Source organism: Stegostoma tigrinum, chromosome 4, assembly GCF_030684315.1.
Source record: "Stegostoma tigrinum isolate sSteTig4 chromosome 4, sSteTig4.hap1, whole genome shotgun sequence".
Classification (NCBI taxonomy): Eukaryota; Metazoa; Chordata; class Chondrichthyes; order Orectolobiformes; family Stegostomatidae; genus Stegostoma; species Stegostoma tigrinum.
The window spans coordinates 69028472-69044128 of NC_081357.1; the positions used below are offsets into that span (position 1 = coordinate 69028472).

Here is a 15657-nt window from a genome sequence, read left to right on the forward strand (position 1 = left end):
TTGCCCTTCATATTGAAAGTATTCAACTCCAGGAGCAGGGAAATTTAGCTGCAAGTGTGCAGAGTCTTGGTGAGACCAAACCTGGAGTACTGTATACTGTTTCCATCTCCTTATCAAAGGATTGATGTTCTGACTTTGGAAGGGATGTAACAAATATTTACCTGACTGATTCCTATAATGGGTGGACTGACAAGAGACTGGGTGGTTAGGAAAATATTCGCTGAAGTTTGTTAGAATGAGAAGGGGATCCATAGAGACCTAACAAGTTCTAATAGGGCTAAACAGGGTAAATACAGGAAGGGTGTTCCCCATGACTGGTGAATCCAGAACGAGGGGTCACAGCCCTAGGATATGGAGTATGCCATTTAGGACTGAGATCAGTCACACAGCTCCTCTGTCTGCAAACTCTAAAACAGGGATGCCTTCCTTCTGTTTATGCCACCAAACTGAACACACCACTTTAAGCAACAATCTAACAATGCAATGCATAGCATGATCACAGTGACCTCCACTGTGTTTTCTACCAGGCTGACAACAAAACTATTTATTGATTGGTACTGTGCCTTGGTTAAACAATTTTGACACAGATGCAAAAAAACTGCTACATCAATAGCTTCACCATTAGCTATTTCAACATTATTCATCATGTATGTGCCCACTTTTCCTTTCATTGCTAACAGCTCAAGTTGTTGACTCTACAGTGAGCAGGACCGTCATTACCTGGTACTCATTTGGCCAAAAGGTGCTCACTGCCAGTTCAGCCCGATGCCATTCGACTCCTTGAGACCCCGTCACATTCCAAATAGGATTTGCAAAGGCTCCCTTGTTCACTCGGACAAAAATGTTCAGTGTTCCTGGGTTCAAGTAATCTTCACTGTACAACCAGTAACTGAAGTCAATGCAGTGAGTGTCATTTTCTTTCATCAATGGAAGCAAGAGTCGTGCTTTATCGCCTGGCATATGCTGAGAAGACTCAGCTATTAAGAAGGATCCTGTTGAAAACAAACAAAAAGAAGAAGACTATTATACATTTGACATAACATCACAAAATACTTAAACTTTCGCATGCGCCAGATAGACCATATGTAAAACTAACTGATGCTGCTTCTTATTGTATGTCAAAAATATGTACATAATGGTTAAATTGATCTGCTCTTTTACAAGATTTCAGACAATGTTTAAGCACTCATTCTTCCAAAAATGCAGCAATACTCTCAATTCAAAACTACAGCTTATCTTCTTCAGATGTATTCTTCAAACAAAGAACAGCTGAGACACAGTCTCAAAACTATTTCTACACATCTCCCAAAACAGAGGGTGCAGCCAAAGTGATAAAAGCATTATTTGTGCCTGTACAGAGATGAAGCCATACCAGAGGCAAATAGCAAATATTGACCATAAGTTTCAACAGCAGTGCAGCCTCACTGCGCCAAACTGAAATGCTCAGAATCCTGAAATGAAACAATGCCCAGAAATAATTCCAGTTATTGAGATTTTAAGAAGGACTAAAAAGGGTTGATTAACTGCATTGAATGCCTGCAGTTTATTGACAGTGGGAGCTTCGGGCAGAGAAGGCGAACTGTACAGCCTGCCACGTTGTCAACCTGATATATTGGATAGATAAGGCCTGGGAATTGTGATCTGAGATAATGGGAACTGCAGATGCTGGAGAAACTGAGTGTGGAGCTGGATGAACACAGCAGGCCAAGCAGCATCTTAGGAGCACAAAAGCTGACGTTTCGGAAGGGTCTAGGACCGAAACGTCAGCTTTTGTGCTCCTAAGATGCTGCTTGGCCTGCTGTGTTCATCCAGCTTCAAACTTTGTTATCGAGGCCTGGGAATTAAATGTTTGTGATGCTGAGTTTGAATTGGTCAGAAAAAGTTAGGAGATCTTTAGGACATCAACAAGAAGAAACTAAATTTCATAATCTTCCAAAGTTCACTAAGTGCTTGGAATGTTTACGCGGTTGGGGGCTGGGGTGGGAGGGCTTTCATAAAAACATCAACACTAAGGGGGCTCAAGGGATCCCAGTCAATTATTGCAGTAGTTCAAAAAGATTCACTAAACTGATTTATGTTATTTTTGTGATAGTCTCAATGGAGATGCTCCAGGTAATTGAAGAGAAGCTGCTAGATGATCTTTTGGAAATCTGAACAAACAATAATCCCATCAACTATTTACACTTTTAAATGTGGCACAAAGTCTGTACAATAGCATCTCTCTTCAAAGTCTTTCCATCACATACTTAATCAAATATTAACCCTCAGATTTACAAGATAAAGGGACTACCATATGAACAAAGGGTTGAATAGGTTGAGCCTATGCTAGTTGGAATTTAGAAGAACGAAATGTGATTGGTGGTAGGGGAATTGAGTTTAAGAGCCGTGAGGTTATGCTGTAGCTCTATAAAACTCTGGTTAGGCCACACTTGGAGTATTGTGTTCAGTTCTGGTCACCTCATTATAGGAAAGATGTGGAAGCTTTAGAGACGGTGCAGAGGAGATTTACCAGGTTGTTGCCTGGACTGGAGGGCAGGCCTTATGAGGAAAGGTTGTTATTGGAGCGAAGAAGGATGAGAAGGGAGTTCATAAGAGGTTGACAAGATGATGAAAGGCATAGACAGAGTGGATAGTTGGAGACATTTTCCAGGGTGGAAATGACTATTATGAGGGAACATAATTTTAAGGTGATTGGAGGAAGGTGTAGAAGAGTTGTCAGAGGTAGGTTCTTCACACCGAGTGTGGTGGGCGTGTGGAATGGGCTGTCGGCAGTGGTAGTGCAGTCAGATACTTGAGGCTTTTAAACGGCTCTTGGATAGGCACATAGTAAAATGTAGGTTATGCAGGGTAGATGGATCTTAGTAGGATAATAGGTCGACATGACGTCGTGGGCTGAAGGGCCTGTGCTGTACTGTTCTAAATCTATATTCGATATAAATGATACTGAGGGGATCTCACTCTTTACATGCTGAGAGGATATTTTCACTTGTGGGGCATTCTAGAATTAAGAAATTATCAGTTAAAATGAGACAAGGAAAATATTTTTCTCTCAAAAGATCCTGTAAGTGAAGACAGTTCAGTATGGAAGGGCAAAATGTATCCACACTGGCTTGGAGGGCTGCATTGTTCTTTATTCTCGAGGTCATCGCTCTGTGGAACTTTCTTCTGCCAGAGGCCAGTACAGTTAGGGTAATTGATGAGCTTGAACAATTTTTGATTGTGGGATTGTTACAAGTGGTTTGGGAGGGTGGTAAAGGGCCAGACAGGAAATGGAATGAGATCATAAACGTATCAGCTGTGTCGTTGTTCTTATGAATGGCTGAATGACCTTTTCTTGCTCCTTTCTCACGTTCTTGTGAATTTGTTCCGGAAAGGTAATCACAATGGCTTCCTCGCACAAATCTCAGGTTTAAATTACATTCACAATCCAGTGACATTGACTGCACATTTCAAGGGCTACCTGGCACTTTTGAAAAGATTCCCCCTATTAAAGATTCTCTTGATTAAAGCAAATAAAATTAGTCACCTTGGGGCTGACAGAAAATTAAGTTGAGCACGTTGGTAAGACATTTTAATTACTTGCTTTCCAAATTCCTTCTAGGTATCAAGGGTTAAAATTTGCCCTCAAGCCTAAGAATGAAGCAGTTGACTCAGCTGCAGCCCAGTTAATTGCAGAAAATCTCAGTGCTCCAGGCCAATAACACACCTAAGAAAGGGTTACCACACCAGAGTAGTATTTCCCATTTCTGGCAGACAAACAACCCTGTGGCTTTTCTGACAGAAAACAAATAAGATTTAGAAGTTGGAAGTACATTTACACTATGAGTTTACATGAAATAGGAACACAGTGTGTTACAGCCAGACTGAGGCTCTTTTAGCCTAAGTGGGCAGAACCAACAATCTCATTTTAACTGGGAACCTCCTAATTCCAGAATGCCCAAAAGTAAAAATATTCTTAGCACCTAAAGGGTGAGAATCTCTCAGTATCTCTTATATAAAAAAAATCACATTACATTCTTCTAAGTTCGAATTGGTACAGGCTCAACCTACTCAATCCTTCATTCATAGGACAGTCCCTTCATCCTGTAAATTTGAGGGTTTGAATATACTAATGCTATTGTCCTATAACGTATGACTGACTGTCCAGAGAAGTTCAGCACTGGAGGTGACAGGATAGTAATTTTTATTACGAATGGGTAAGAACGCCAACCAAGGTAATCAGGAGAGTCCACAGGCAAGTCAGCTTAGTCTACCATTGGAAATTTCAGATAACAAGGTGTAGAGCTGGATGAACAACAGGCCAAGCAGCATCAGAGAAGCAGGAAAGCTGACATTTCAGGCCTCGACCCTTCTTCAGAAATGTCATGTCATTTTCTGACGAAGGGTCTAGGCCTGAAACGTCAGCCTTCCAGCTCCTTTGATGCTGCTTGGCCTGCTGTGGTCGTCCAGCTCGACACCTTGTTATCTCAGATTCACCAGCACCTGCGGTTCCTACTATCATTGGAAATCCCATCCCAGTTTGAGCAAGGCCTCATTGCTAGGCTGCGCACACAGAGGCGCGACACTGGTGTGTCAGCACAATACCAGGTAGCCCAGACACTTGCCCAGCTCATAGATGATGCAGCATCATCGCAGACAACAATCATTTCTAATTATTCTTCTGGATCCAGAACAGCACTCCAGAATCCACAAGAATAACTTTAACATCCATTCGGTCCTCTTTAATACCAGCACGTTATACCAAGCAGGCAGTCCACAGTATGTAAGTTGATCACTAGGTCATGAAAACAGCAGATCCTTTACACCAAGGATATTTACAAGGAAGCCACAAAGAGAGCTTGATAGACAAAACTAATGTTTGTCTTATTAAAATCTTAAAACAACGTTGTCAGTATTCAACTTCATGAAGAGAAAATGAACAAAGCTTCATGCAAAAATGAAATGCACGCTCGAAGCAACATTGTTTTGTAAACTGGATATATTCCAATGAAACTGACTGCATATTTTAAAATTAAACTGTTCAGTTCACCAATGAAAACAAAGATTAGCCCACGCAATTCAAACACAAACACAACGAGTTGATAACTTTACACCATAACTGGAAGATAGAATCAAACCCTTTAAAATAAGTGAGTTATTAAATAATCTTTAAGCATGGTCTGGTTGGTTTTGAACATAACCACGTGTATGGAAGTAGTTAGACTGGAGACAATAAATGCTGATAGCCCTCAAGCTGTAACATCAGGCAAACTCCAGACAGCATTCGCATCAATATCAAAACGCCACCACATCTGTTCAAAGTTTCAACCTCCAACCATACAAATAGCAACAGGCACACGTGTCCATCTACTTCAGAGAAACAGGTATACCATTCCCAAAACCAGATTGGCTTGATGACAGCAAGAACTGCAGATGTTGGAGTAAGAGACAACACAGCAGGCCAGGAAGCATCTGAGGAACAGAAAAGTAGATGTTTCAGGGGAGGAACCTTCTTCAGAAATGTGGAGGGGGAAAGGAGCAGAGAGAGAGAGAAAGAGACAGGGGGAGGGAGGAGAGGAGAGGAGAGCGAGAGAGCGCGCGAGAGAGAGAGAGCGCGAGCGCGCGAGAGAGAGCGCGAGCGCGCGAGAGAGAGCGAGAGAGAGCGACAGCGAGCGAGAGCGCGCGACAGCGAGCGAGAGCGCGCGAGAGAGAGCGAGAGCGCGCGAGAGAGAGCGAGAGCGCGCGAGAGAGAGCGAGAGAGAGCGAGAGAGAGCGAGAGAGAGCGAGAGAGAGCGAGAGAGAGCGAGAGAGAGCGAGAGCGCGCGAGAGAGAGCGAGAGCGCGCGAGAGAGAGCGAGAGCGCGCGAGAGCGAGAGAGAGCGAGAGAGAGCGACAGCGAGCGAGAGCGCGCGACAGCGAGCGAGAGCGCGCGAGAGAGAGCGAGAGCGCCCGAGAGAGAGCGAGAGCGCCCGAGAGAGAGCGAGAGCGCCCGAGAGAGAGCGAGAGCGCCCGAGAGAGAGCGAGAGAGCGAGAGAGAGCGAGCGCGAGAGCGAGAGAGAGCGAGCGCGAGAGAGAGAGAGAGAGAGCGCGAGAGAGAGAGAGCGCGAGAGAGAGAGAGCGCGAGAGAGAGAGAGCGCGAGAGAGAGAGCGCGAGAGAGAGAGAGCACGAGAGAGAGAGAGCACGAGAGCGCGAGCGAGCGCGAGAGAGCGCGAGAGAGCGCGAGAGAGCGCGAGAGAGCGCGAGAGAGCGCGAGAGAGAGCGAGAGCGCGAGAGCGAGAGCGAGAGCGAGAGCGCGAGAGCGAGAGCGAGAGCGCGAGAGAGAGAGCGAGAGCGCGAGCGCGAGAGAGAGAGAGCGCGAGAGAGAGAGAGCGCGAGAGAGAGAGAGCGCGAGAGAGAGAGAGCGCGAGAGAGAGAGAGCGCGAGAGAGAGAGAGCGCGAGAGAGAGAGAGCGCGAGAGAGAGAGAGCGCGAGAGAGAGAGCACGAGAGCGCGAGCGAGCGCGAGAGAGCGCGAGAGAGCGCGAGAGAGCGCGAGAGAGCGCGAGAGAGCGCGAGAGAGCGCGAGAGAGCGCGAGAGAGCGCGAGAGAGAGCGCGAGAGAGAGCGCGAGAGAGCGAGAGAGAGCGAGAGAGAGCGAGAGCGCGAGAGAGCGAGAGCGCGAGAGAGAGAGCGAGAGCGAGAGCGCGAGAGAGAGAGCGAGAGCGCGAGCGAGAGAGAGCGCGAGAGAGAGAGAGCGCGAGAGAGAGAGAGCGCGAGAGAGAGAGAGCGCGAGAGAGAGAGAGCGCGAGAGAGAGAGAGCGCGAGAGAGAGAGAGCGCGAGAGAGAGAGAGCGCGAGAGAGAGAGAGCGCGAGAGAGAGAGAGCGCGAGAGAGAGAGAGCGCGAGAGAGCGAGCGCGAGAGAGAGAGAGCGCGAGAGAGAGAGAGCGCGAGAGAGAGAGAGCGAGCGAGCGCGAGCGAGCGCGAGCGAGCGCGGGAGAGCGCGGGAGAGCGCGGGAGAGCGCGGGAGAGCGCGGGAGAGCGCGAGAGAGCGCGAGAGAGCGCGAGAGAGAGCGAGAGAGAGCGAGAGAGAGCGAGAGAGCGCGAGAGAGCGCGAGAGAGCGCGAGAGAGAGCGAGAGAGAGCGAGAGAGAGCGAGAGAGAGCGAGAGCGCGAGAGCGAGAGAGAGCGAGAGCGCGAGAGAGAGAGCGAGAGCGCGAGCGCGAGAGAGAGAGAGCGCGAGAGAGAGAGAGCGCGAGAGAGAGAGAGCGCGAGAGAGAGAGAGCGCGAGAGAGAGAGAGCGCGAGAGAGAGAGAGCGCGAGAGAGAGAGAGCGCGAGAGAGAGAGAGCGCGAGAGAGAGAGAGCGCGAGAGAGAGAGAGCACGAGAGAGAGAGAGCGCGAGAGAGAGAGAGCGCGAGAGAGAGAGCGCGAGCGAGCGCGAGAGAGCGAGCGAGCGCGAGAGCGCGAGAGAGCGCGAGAGAGAGCGAGAGCGAGAGAGCGCGAGAGAGCGCGAGAGCGAGAGAGCGCGAGAGAGCGCGAGAGAGCGCGAGAGAGAGCGCGAGAGAGAGCGCGCGAGAGAGAGCGCGAGAGAGAGCGCGAGAGAGAGCGCGAGAGAGAGCGCGAGAGAGAGCGCGAGAGAGAGCGCGAGAGAGCGAGAGAGCGCGAGAGAGAGCGCGAGAGAGAGAGCGAGAGAGAGAGCGAGAGCGAGAGAGCGCGAGAGAGCGCGAGAGAGCGCGAGAGAGCGCGAGAGAGCGCGAGAGAGCGCGAGAGAGAGCGAGAGAGAGCGAGAGAGAGCGAGAGAGCGCGAGAGAGAGCGAGAGAGCGCGAGAGAGCGCGAGAGAGAGCGCGAGAGAGAGAGCGAGAGCGCGAGAGAGAGAGCGAGAGAGCGAGAGATAGCGCGAGAGAGAGCGCGAGAGAGAGCGCGAGAGAGAGCGCGAGAGAGAGAGCGAGAGAGAGAGCGAGAGCGCGAGAGCGCGAGAGAGAGAGCGAGAGAGCGAGAGAGCGCGAGAGAGAGCGCGAGAGAGAGCGCGAGAGAGAGCGCGAGAGAGAGCGCGAGAGAGCGAGAGCGCGAGAGAGAGAGCGAGAGCGCGAGAGAGAGCGCGAGAGAGAGCGCGAGAGAGAGCGCGAGAGAGAGCGCGAGAGAGAGCGCGAGAGAGAGAGCGAGCGCGAGAGAGAGCGAGAGAGAGCGCGAGAGAGAGCGCGAGAGAGAGCGCGAGAGAGAGCGCGAGAGAGAGCGAGAGAGAGAGAGCGAGAGCGCGAGAGAGAGCGCGAGAGAGAGCGCGAGAGAGAGCGCGAGAGAGAGCGCGAGAGAGAGCGCGAGAGACAGCGCGAGAGAGAGCGCGAGAGAGAGCGCGAGAGAGAGCGAGAGAGAGCTCGAGAGAGAGCTCGAGAGAGAGCTCGAGAGAGAGCTCGAGAGAGAGCGCGAGAGAGAGCGAGAGAGAGAGCGCGAGAGAGAGCGCGAGAGAGAGCGCGAGAGAGAGAGCGCGAGAGAGAGAGCGCGAGAGAGAGAGCGCGAGAGAGAGAGCGCGAGAGAGAGAGCGCGCGAGAGAGAGAGAGCGCGAGAGAGAGAGAGAGAGCGCGAGAGAGAGAGCGAGAGCGCGAGAGAGTGAGCGAGAGCGCGAGAGAGAGAGCGAGAGCGCGAGAGAGAGAGCGAGAGAGAGCGCGAGAGAGCGCGAGAGAGAGCGCGAGAGAGAGCGCGAGAGAGAGCGCGAGAGAGAGCGCGAGAGAGAGCGCGAGAGAGAGCGAGAGAGAGAGCGAGAGAGAGAGCGAGAGAGAGAGCGAGAGAGAGAGCGAGAGAGAGAGCGCGAGCGAGAGCGCGAGAGAGCGCGCGAGAGAGCGCGCGAGAGAGAGCGCGAGAGAGAGCGCGAGAGAGAGCGCGAGAGAGAGCGCGAGAGAGAGCGCGAGAGAGAGCGAGAGAGAGAGCGAGAGCGCGAGAGAGAGCGCGAGAAAGAGCGCGAGAGAGAGCGCGAGAGAGAGCGCGAGAAAGAGCGCGAGAGAGAGCGCGAGAGAGAGCGCGAGAGAGCGCGAGAGAGAGCGCGAGAGAGAGCGCGAGAGAGCGCGAGAGAGCGCGAGAGAGCGCGAGAGAGCGCGAGAGAGCGCGAGAGAGAGCGCGAGAGAGAGCGCGAGAGAGAGCGCGAGAGAGAGCGCGAGAGAGAGCGCGAGAGAGAGCGAAAGAGAGAGCGAAAGAGAGCGAGAGAGAGCGAGAGAGAGCGAGAGAGAGCGAGAGAGCGAGAGAGAGCGAGAGAGAGCGAGAGAGAGCGAGAGAGCGCGAGAGAGCGCGAGAGAGCGCGAGAGCGCGAGAGAGAGCGAGAGAGAGCGAGAGAGCGAGAGAGAGAGCGCGAGAGAGAGAGCGCGAGAGAGAGAGCGCGACAGAGAGAGCGCGAGAGAGAGAGCGCGAGAGAGAGAGCGCGAGAGAGAGAACGAGAGCCCGAGAGAGAGAGCGAGAGCGCGAGAGAGAGAGCGAGAGAGAGCGCGAGAGAGCGCGAGAGAGAGCGAGAGAGAGAGCGAGAGAGAGAGCGAGAGCGAGAGCGCGAGAGAGAGCGCGAGAGAGAGCGCGAGAGAGAGCGCGAGAGAGAGCGCGAGAGAGAGCGAGAGAGAGAGCGCGAGAGAGCGAGAGAGAGAGCGAGCGAGAGAGAGAGCGAGAGAGAGAGCGAGAGAGAGAGCGAGAGCGCGAGAGAGAGCGCGAGAGAGAGCGCGAGAGAGAGCGCGAGAGAGAGCGCGAGAGAGAGCGCGAGAGAGAGCGCGAGAGAGAGCGCGAGAGCGCGAGCGAGAGCGCGAGAGAGAGAGCGAGAGAGAGAGCGAGAGAGAGAGCGAGAGAGAGAGCGAGAGCGCGAGAGAGAGAGCGAGAGCGCGAGAGAGAGAGCGAGAGCGCGAGAGAGAGAGCGAGAGAGAGCGAGAGCGCGAGAGAGAGCGAGAGAGAGCGAGAGAGAGCGAGAGAGAGCGAGAGAGAGCGAGAGAGCGCGAGAGAGAGCGAGAGAGCGCGAGAGAGCGCGAGAGAGAGCGAGAGAGAGCGAGAGAGAGCGAGAGAGAGCGAGAGAGAGCGAGAGTGAGCGAGAGAGAGCGAGAGAGAGCGAGAGAGAGCGCGCGACAGAGCGCGCGACAGAGAGCGCGACAGAGAGCGCGACAGAGAGCGCGACAGAGAGCGCGACAGAGAGCGCGACAGAGAGCGCGACAGAGAGCGCGACAGAGAGCGCGACAGAGAGCGCGACAGAGAGCGAGAGAGAGCGAGAGAGAGCGAGCGAGCGCGAGAGAGAGCGCGAGAGAGAGCGCGAGAGAGAGCGAGAGAGAGAGCGAGAGAGCGCGAGAGAGCGCGAGAGAGAGCGCGAGAGAGAGAGAGCGCGAGAGAGAGAGAGCGCGAGAGAGAGAGAGCGCGAGAGAGAGAGAGCGCGAGAGAGAGAGAGCGCGAGAGAGAGAGAGCGCGAGCGAGAGAGAGCGCGAGAGAGAGCGAGAGAGAGAGCGAGAGCGAGCGCGAGAGCGAGCGCGAGAGCGAGCGCGAGAGAGAGCGCGAGAGAGAGCGCGAGAGAGAGCGCGAGAGAGAGAGCGCGAGAGAGAGAGCGCGAGAGAGAGAGCGCGAGAGCGCGAGAGAGAGAGCGCGAGAGAGCGAGCGAGAGAGAGAGCGAGAGAGAGAGCGAGAGAGAGAGCGCGAGAGAGAGCGCGAGAGAGAGCGCGAGAGAGAGAGCGCGAGAGAGAGAGCGCGAGAGAGAGAGCGCGAGAGAGAGAGCGCGAGAGAGAGCGAGAGAGAGAGCGCGAGAGAGAGCGCGAGAGAGAGCGCGAGAGAGAGCGCGAGAGAGAGAGCGCGAGAGAGAGAGCGCGAGAGAGAGAGCGAGAGAGAGCGCGAGAGAGAGAGCGAGAGAGCGCGCGAGAGAGAGCGCGAGAGAGAGCGCGAGAGAGAGCGCGAGAGAGAGCGCGAGAGAGAGCGCGAGAGAGAGCGCGAGAGAGAGCGAGAGCGCGAGAGAGAGCGCGAGAAAGAGCGCGAGAGAGAGCGCGAGAGAGAGCGCGAGAGAGCGCGAGAGAGAGCGCGAGAGAGAGCGCGAGAGAGCGCGAGAGAGCGCGAGAGAGAGCGCGAGAGAGAGCGCGAGAGAGAGCGCGAGAGAGAGCGCGAGAGAGAGCGAAAGAGAGAGCGAAAGAGAGAGCGAAAGAGAGAGCGAAAGAGAGCGAGAGAGAGCGAGAGAGAGCGAGAGAGAGCGAGAGAGCGAGAGAGAGCGAGAGAGCGCGAGAGAGCGCGAGAGAGCGCGAGAGAGCGCGAGAGAGCGCGAGAGAGCGCGAGAGAGCGCGAGAGAGCGCGAGAGCGCGAGAGAGAGCGAGAGAGCGCGAGAGAGCGCGAGAGAGAGCGAGAGAGCGCGAGAGAGAGAGCGCGAGAGAGAGAGCGCGAGAGAGAGAGCGCGAGAGAGAGAGCGCGAGAGAGAGAGCGCGAGAGAGAGAGCGCGAGAGAGAGAGCGAGAGCGCGAGAGAGAGAGCGAGAGAGAGCGCGAGAGAGCGAGAGAGAGAGCGAGAGAGAGAGCGAGAGAGAGAGCGAGAGAGAGAGCGAGAGAGAGAGCGAGAGCGAGAGCGCGAGAGAGAGCGCGAGAGAGAGCGCGAGAGAGAGCGCGAGAGAGAGCGCGAGAGAGAGCGCGAGAGAGAGCGCGAGAGAGAGAGCGAGAGAGAGAGCGAGAGAGAGAGCGAGAGCGCGAGAGAGAGCGCGAGAGAGAGCGCGAGAGAGAGCGCGAGAGAGAGCGCGAGAGAGAGCGCGAGAGCGCGAGCGAGAGCGCGAGAGAGAGAGCGAGAGAGAGAGCGAGAGAGAGAGCGAGAGAGAGAGCGAGAGCGCGAGAGAGAGAGCGAGAGCGCGAGAGAGAGAGCGAGAGCGCGAGAGAGAGAGCGAGAGAGAGCGAGAGAGCGCGAGAGAGAGCGAGAGAGAGCGAGAGAGAGCGAGAGAGCGCGAGAGAGCGCGAGAGAGCGCGAGAGAGAGCGAGAGAGAGCGAGAGAGAGCGAGAGAGAGCGAGAGAGAGCGAGAGTGAGCGAGAGAGAGCGAGAGAGAGCGAGAGAGAGCGCGCGACAGAGCGCGCGACAGAGAGCGCGACAGAGAGCGCGACAGAGAGCGCGACAGAGAGCGCGACAGAGAGCGCGACAGAGAGCGCGACTGAGAGCGCGACAGAGAGCGCGACAGAGAGCGCGACAGAGAGCGAGAGAGAGCGAGCGAGCGCGAGAGAGAGCGCGAGAGAGAGCGCGAGAGAGAGCGCGAGAGAGAGCGAGAGAGAGAGCGAGAGAGCGCGAGAGAGCGCGAGAGAGAGCGCGAGAGAGAGAGCGCGAGAGAGAGAGAGCGCGAGAGAGAGAGAGCGCGAGAGAGAGAGAGCGCGAGAGAGAGACAGCGCGAGAGAGAGAGAGCGCGAGAGAGAGAGAGCGCGAGAGAGAGAGAGCGCGGGAGAGAGAGAGCGCGAGCGAGAGAGAGCGCGAGAGAGAGCGAGAGAGAGAGCGAGAGAGAGAGCGAGAGAGAGAGCGAGAGAGCGCGAGAGCGAGCGCGAGAGCGAGCGCGAGAGAGAGCGCGAGAGAGAGCGCGAGAGAGAGCGCGAGAGAGAGCGCGAGAGAGCGCGAGAGAGAGAGCGCGAGAGAGAGAGCGCGAGAGAGAGAGCGCGAGAGAGCGCGAGAGAGCGCGAGAGAGCGCGAGAGCGAGCGCGAGAGCGAGCGCGAGAGCGAGCGCGAGAGAGCGCGAGAGAGAGCGCGAGAGAGCGAGCGAGAGAGAGAGCGAGAGAGAGAGCGAGAGAGCGCGAGAGAGAGAGCGCGAGAGCGCGAGAGAGAGAGCGCGAGAGAGCGAGCGAGAGAGCGAGCGAGAGAGAGAGCGAGAGAGAGAGCGAGAGAGAGAGCGAGAGAGAGAGCGCGAGAGAGAGCGCGAGAGAGAGCGCGAGAGAGAGCGCGAGAGAGAGCGCGAGAGAGAGAGCGCGAGAGAGAGAGCGCGAGAGAGAGGGCGCGAGAGAGAGAGCGCGAGAGAGAGCGCGAGAGAGAGCGCGAGAGAGAGCGCGAGAGAGAGCGAGAGAGAGAGCGCGAGAGAGAGAGCGAGAGCGCGCGAGAGCGCGCGAGAGAGAGCGAGAGAGAGCGAGAGAGAGCGAGAGAGAGCGAGAGAGAGCGAGAGCGCGCGAGAGCGCGCGAGAGAGAGCGAGAGCGCGCGAGAGAGCGCGCGAGAGAGAGCGAGAGCGCGCGAGAGAGCGCGCGAGAGAGAGGGCGCGAGAGAGAGAGCGCGAGAGAGAGCGAGAGAGAGAGCGCGAGAGAGAGAGCGAGAGCGCGCGAGAGAGAGCGAGAGAGAGCGAGAGAGAGCGAGAGAGAGCGAGAGCGCGCGAGAGCGCGCGAGAGAGAGCGAGAGCGCGCGAGAGAGCGCGCGAGAGAGAGGGCGCGAGAGAGAGAGCGCGAGAGAGAGAGCGCGAGAGAGAGCGCGAGAGAGAGCGCGAGAGAGAGAGCGCGAGAGAGCGAGCGAGAGCGCGCGAGAGAGCGAGAGCGCCCGAGAGAGAGCGAGAGCGCGAGAGAGAGAGCGAGAGCGCGAGAGAGAGAGCGAGAGCGCGAGAGAGAGAGCGAGAGCGCGAGAGAGAGAGAGCGCGAGAGAGAGAGAGCGCGAGAGAGAGAGAGCGCGAGAGAGAGAGAGCGCGAGAGAGCGAGAGAGAGAGAGAGAGAGCGAGCGCGAGAGAGCGAGCGCGAGAGAGCGAGCGCGAGAGAGCGAGCGCGAGAGAGCGCGAGAGAGCGCGAGAGAGCGCGAGAGAGCGCGAGAGAGCGCGAGAGAGCGAGAGCGAGAGAGAGAGAGAGAGAGAGAGAGAGCGCGAGAGAGAGATCGCGCGAGAGAGAGATCGCGCGAGAGAGAGATCGCGCGAGAGAGAGATCGCGCGAGAGAGAGATCGCGCGAGAGAGAGATCGCGCGAGAGAGAGATCGCGCGAGAGAGAGAGAGAGCACTAGAGAGCGCGAGAGAGCGCGAGAGAGCGCGAGAGAGCGCGAGAGAGAGCGAGAGAGAGCGAGAGAGCGCGAGAGAGCGCGAGAGAGCGCGAGAGAGCGCGAGAGAGCGCGAGAGAGCGCGAGAGAGAGCGAGAGAGAGCGAGAGAGAGCGAGAGAGCGAGCGAGAGAGAGCGAGAGAGAGCGAGAGAGCGAGAGAGCGAGAGAGAGCGCGAGAGAGCGCGAGAGAGCGCGAGAGAGCGCGAGAGAGACAGCGAGAGAGAGCGCGAGAGAGAGCGCGAGAGAGAGCGCGAGAGAGAGCGCGAGAGAGAGCGAGAGAGAGAGCGAGAGAGAGAGCGAGAGAGCGAGAGAGAGCGCGAGAGAGAGCGCGAGAGAGAGCGCGAGAGAGAGCGCGAGAGAGAGCGCGAGAGAGAGCGCGAGAGAGAGCGAGAGAGAGCGAGAGAGAGAGCGAGAGAGAGAGCGAGAGAGAGAGCGAGAGAGCGAGAGAGAGAGCGAGAGAGAGCGCGAGAGACAGCGCGAGAGACAGCGCGAGAGACAGCGCGAGAGAGAGAGCGAGAGAGCGCGAGAGAGCGCGAGAGAGAGCGAGAGAGAGCGAGAGAGAGCGAGAGAGAGCGCGAGAGAGCGCGAGAGAGCGCGAGAGAGAGCGCGAGAGAGAGCGCGAGAGAGAGCGCGAGAGAGAGCGTGAGAGAGAGAGAGAGAGAGAGCGAGAGAGAGAGCGAGAGAGAGCGCGAGAGAGAGCGCGAGAGAGAGCGCGAGAGACAGCGCGAGAGAGAGCGCGAGAGAGAGCGAGAGAGCGCGAGAGAGCGCGAGAGAGCGCGAGAGAGCGCGAGAGAGCGCGAGAGAGCGAGAGAGAGCGAGAGAGCGCGAGAGAGAGAGCGCGAGAGAGAGAGCGCGAGAGAGAGAGCGCGAGAGAGAGAGCGCGAGAGAGAGAGCGCGAGAGAGAGAGCGCGAGAGAGAGAGCGCGAGAGAGAGCGCGAGAGAGAGAGCGCGAGAGAGAGCGCGAGAGAGAGCGCGAGAGCGAGAGAGAGAGCGCGAGAGAGCGCGCGAGAGAGAGCGCGAGAGAGAGCGCGAGAGAGAGCGCGAGAGCGAGCGCGAGAGAGAGCGCGAGAGAGCGAGCGAGAGAGCGAGAGCGCGAGAGAGAGAGCGAGAGCGCGAGAGAGAGAGCGAGAGCGCGAGAGAGAGAGCGAGAGCGCGAGAGAGAGAGCGAGAGCGCGAGAGAGAGAGCGAGAGCGCGAGAGAGAGAGCGAGAGCGCGAGAGAGAGAGCGAGAGCGCGAGAGAGCGAGAGAGAGCGCGAGAGAGCGCGAGAGAGCGCGAGAGAGCGCGAGAGAGAGCGCGAGAGAGAGCGCGAGAGAGAGCGCGAGAGAGAGCGCGAGAGAGAGCGCGAGAGAGAGCGCGAGAGAGAGCGAGAGAGAGAGCGAGAGAGAGAGCGAGAGAGAGAGCGCGAGAGAGAGAGCGCGAGAGAGAGCGCGAGAGAGAGCGCGAGAGAGAGCGCGAGAGAGAGCGAGAGAGAGAGCGAGAGAGAGAGCGAGCGAGAGCGCGAGAGAGAGCGCGAGAGAGAGCGCGAGAGAGAGCGCGAGAGAGAGCGCGAGAGAGAGCGCGAGAGAGAGCGAGAGAGAGAGCGCGAGAGAGAGCGCGAGAGAGAGCGCGAGAGAGAGAGCGAGAGAGAGAGCGAGAGAGAGAGCGCGAGAGAGCGCGAGAGAGAGCGAGAGAGAGAGCGAGAGAGAGAGCGAGAGAGAGAGCGAGAGCGCGAGAGAGAGCGCGAGAGAGAGCGCGAGAGAGAGCGCGAGAGAGAGCGCGA

At 56.9% G+C, this 15657-nt stretch overlaps 1 protein-coding gene across 7 annotated transcripts in view; it reads right to left on the reverse strand.

Moving 5' to 3' along the window:
* The window catches only part of ptprk (protein tyrosine phosphatase receptor type K), a 609799-nt gene that overhangs the window by 419448 nt on the left and 174694 nt on the right, over positions 1–15657 (reverse strand). For all 7 annotated transcript variants that reach the window (XM_048530889.2, XM_048530888.2, XM_048530884.2 and 4 more), the window contains exon 3: positions 721–992. In XM_048530889.2, the coding sequence (XP_048386846.1) occupies positions 721–992 (272 nt within the window). The remainder of the gene's footprint in view (positions 1–720; positions 993–15657) is intronic.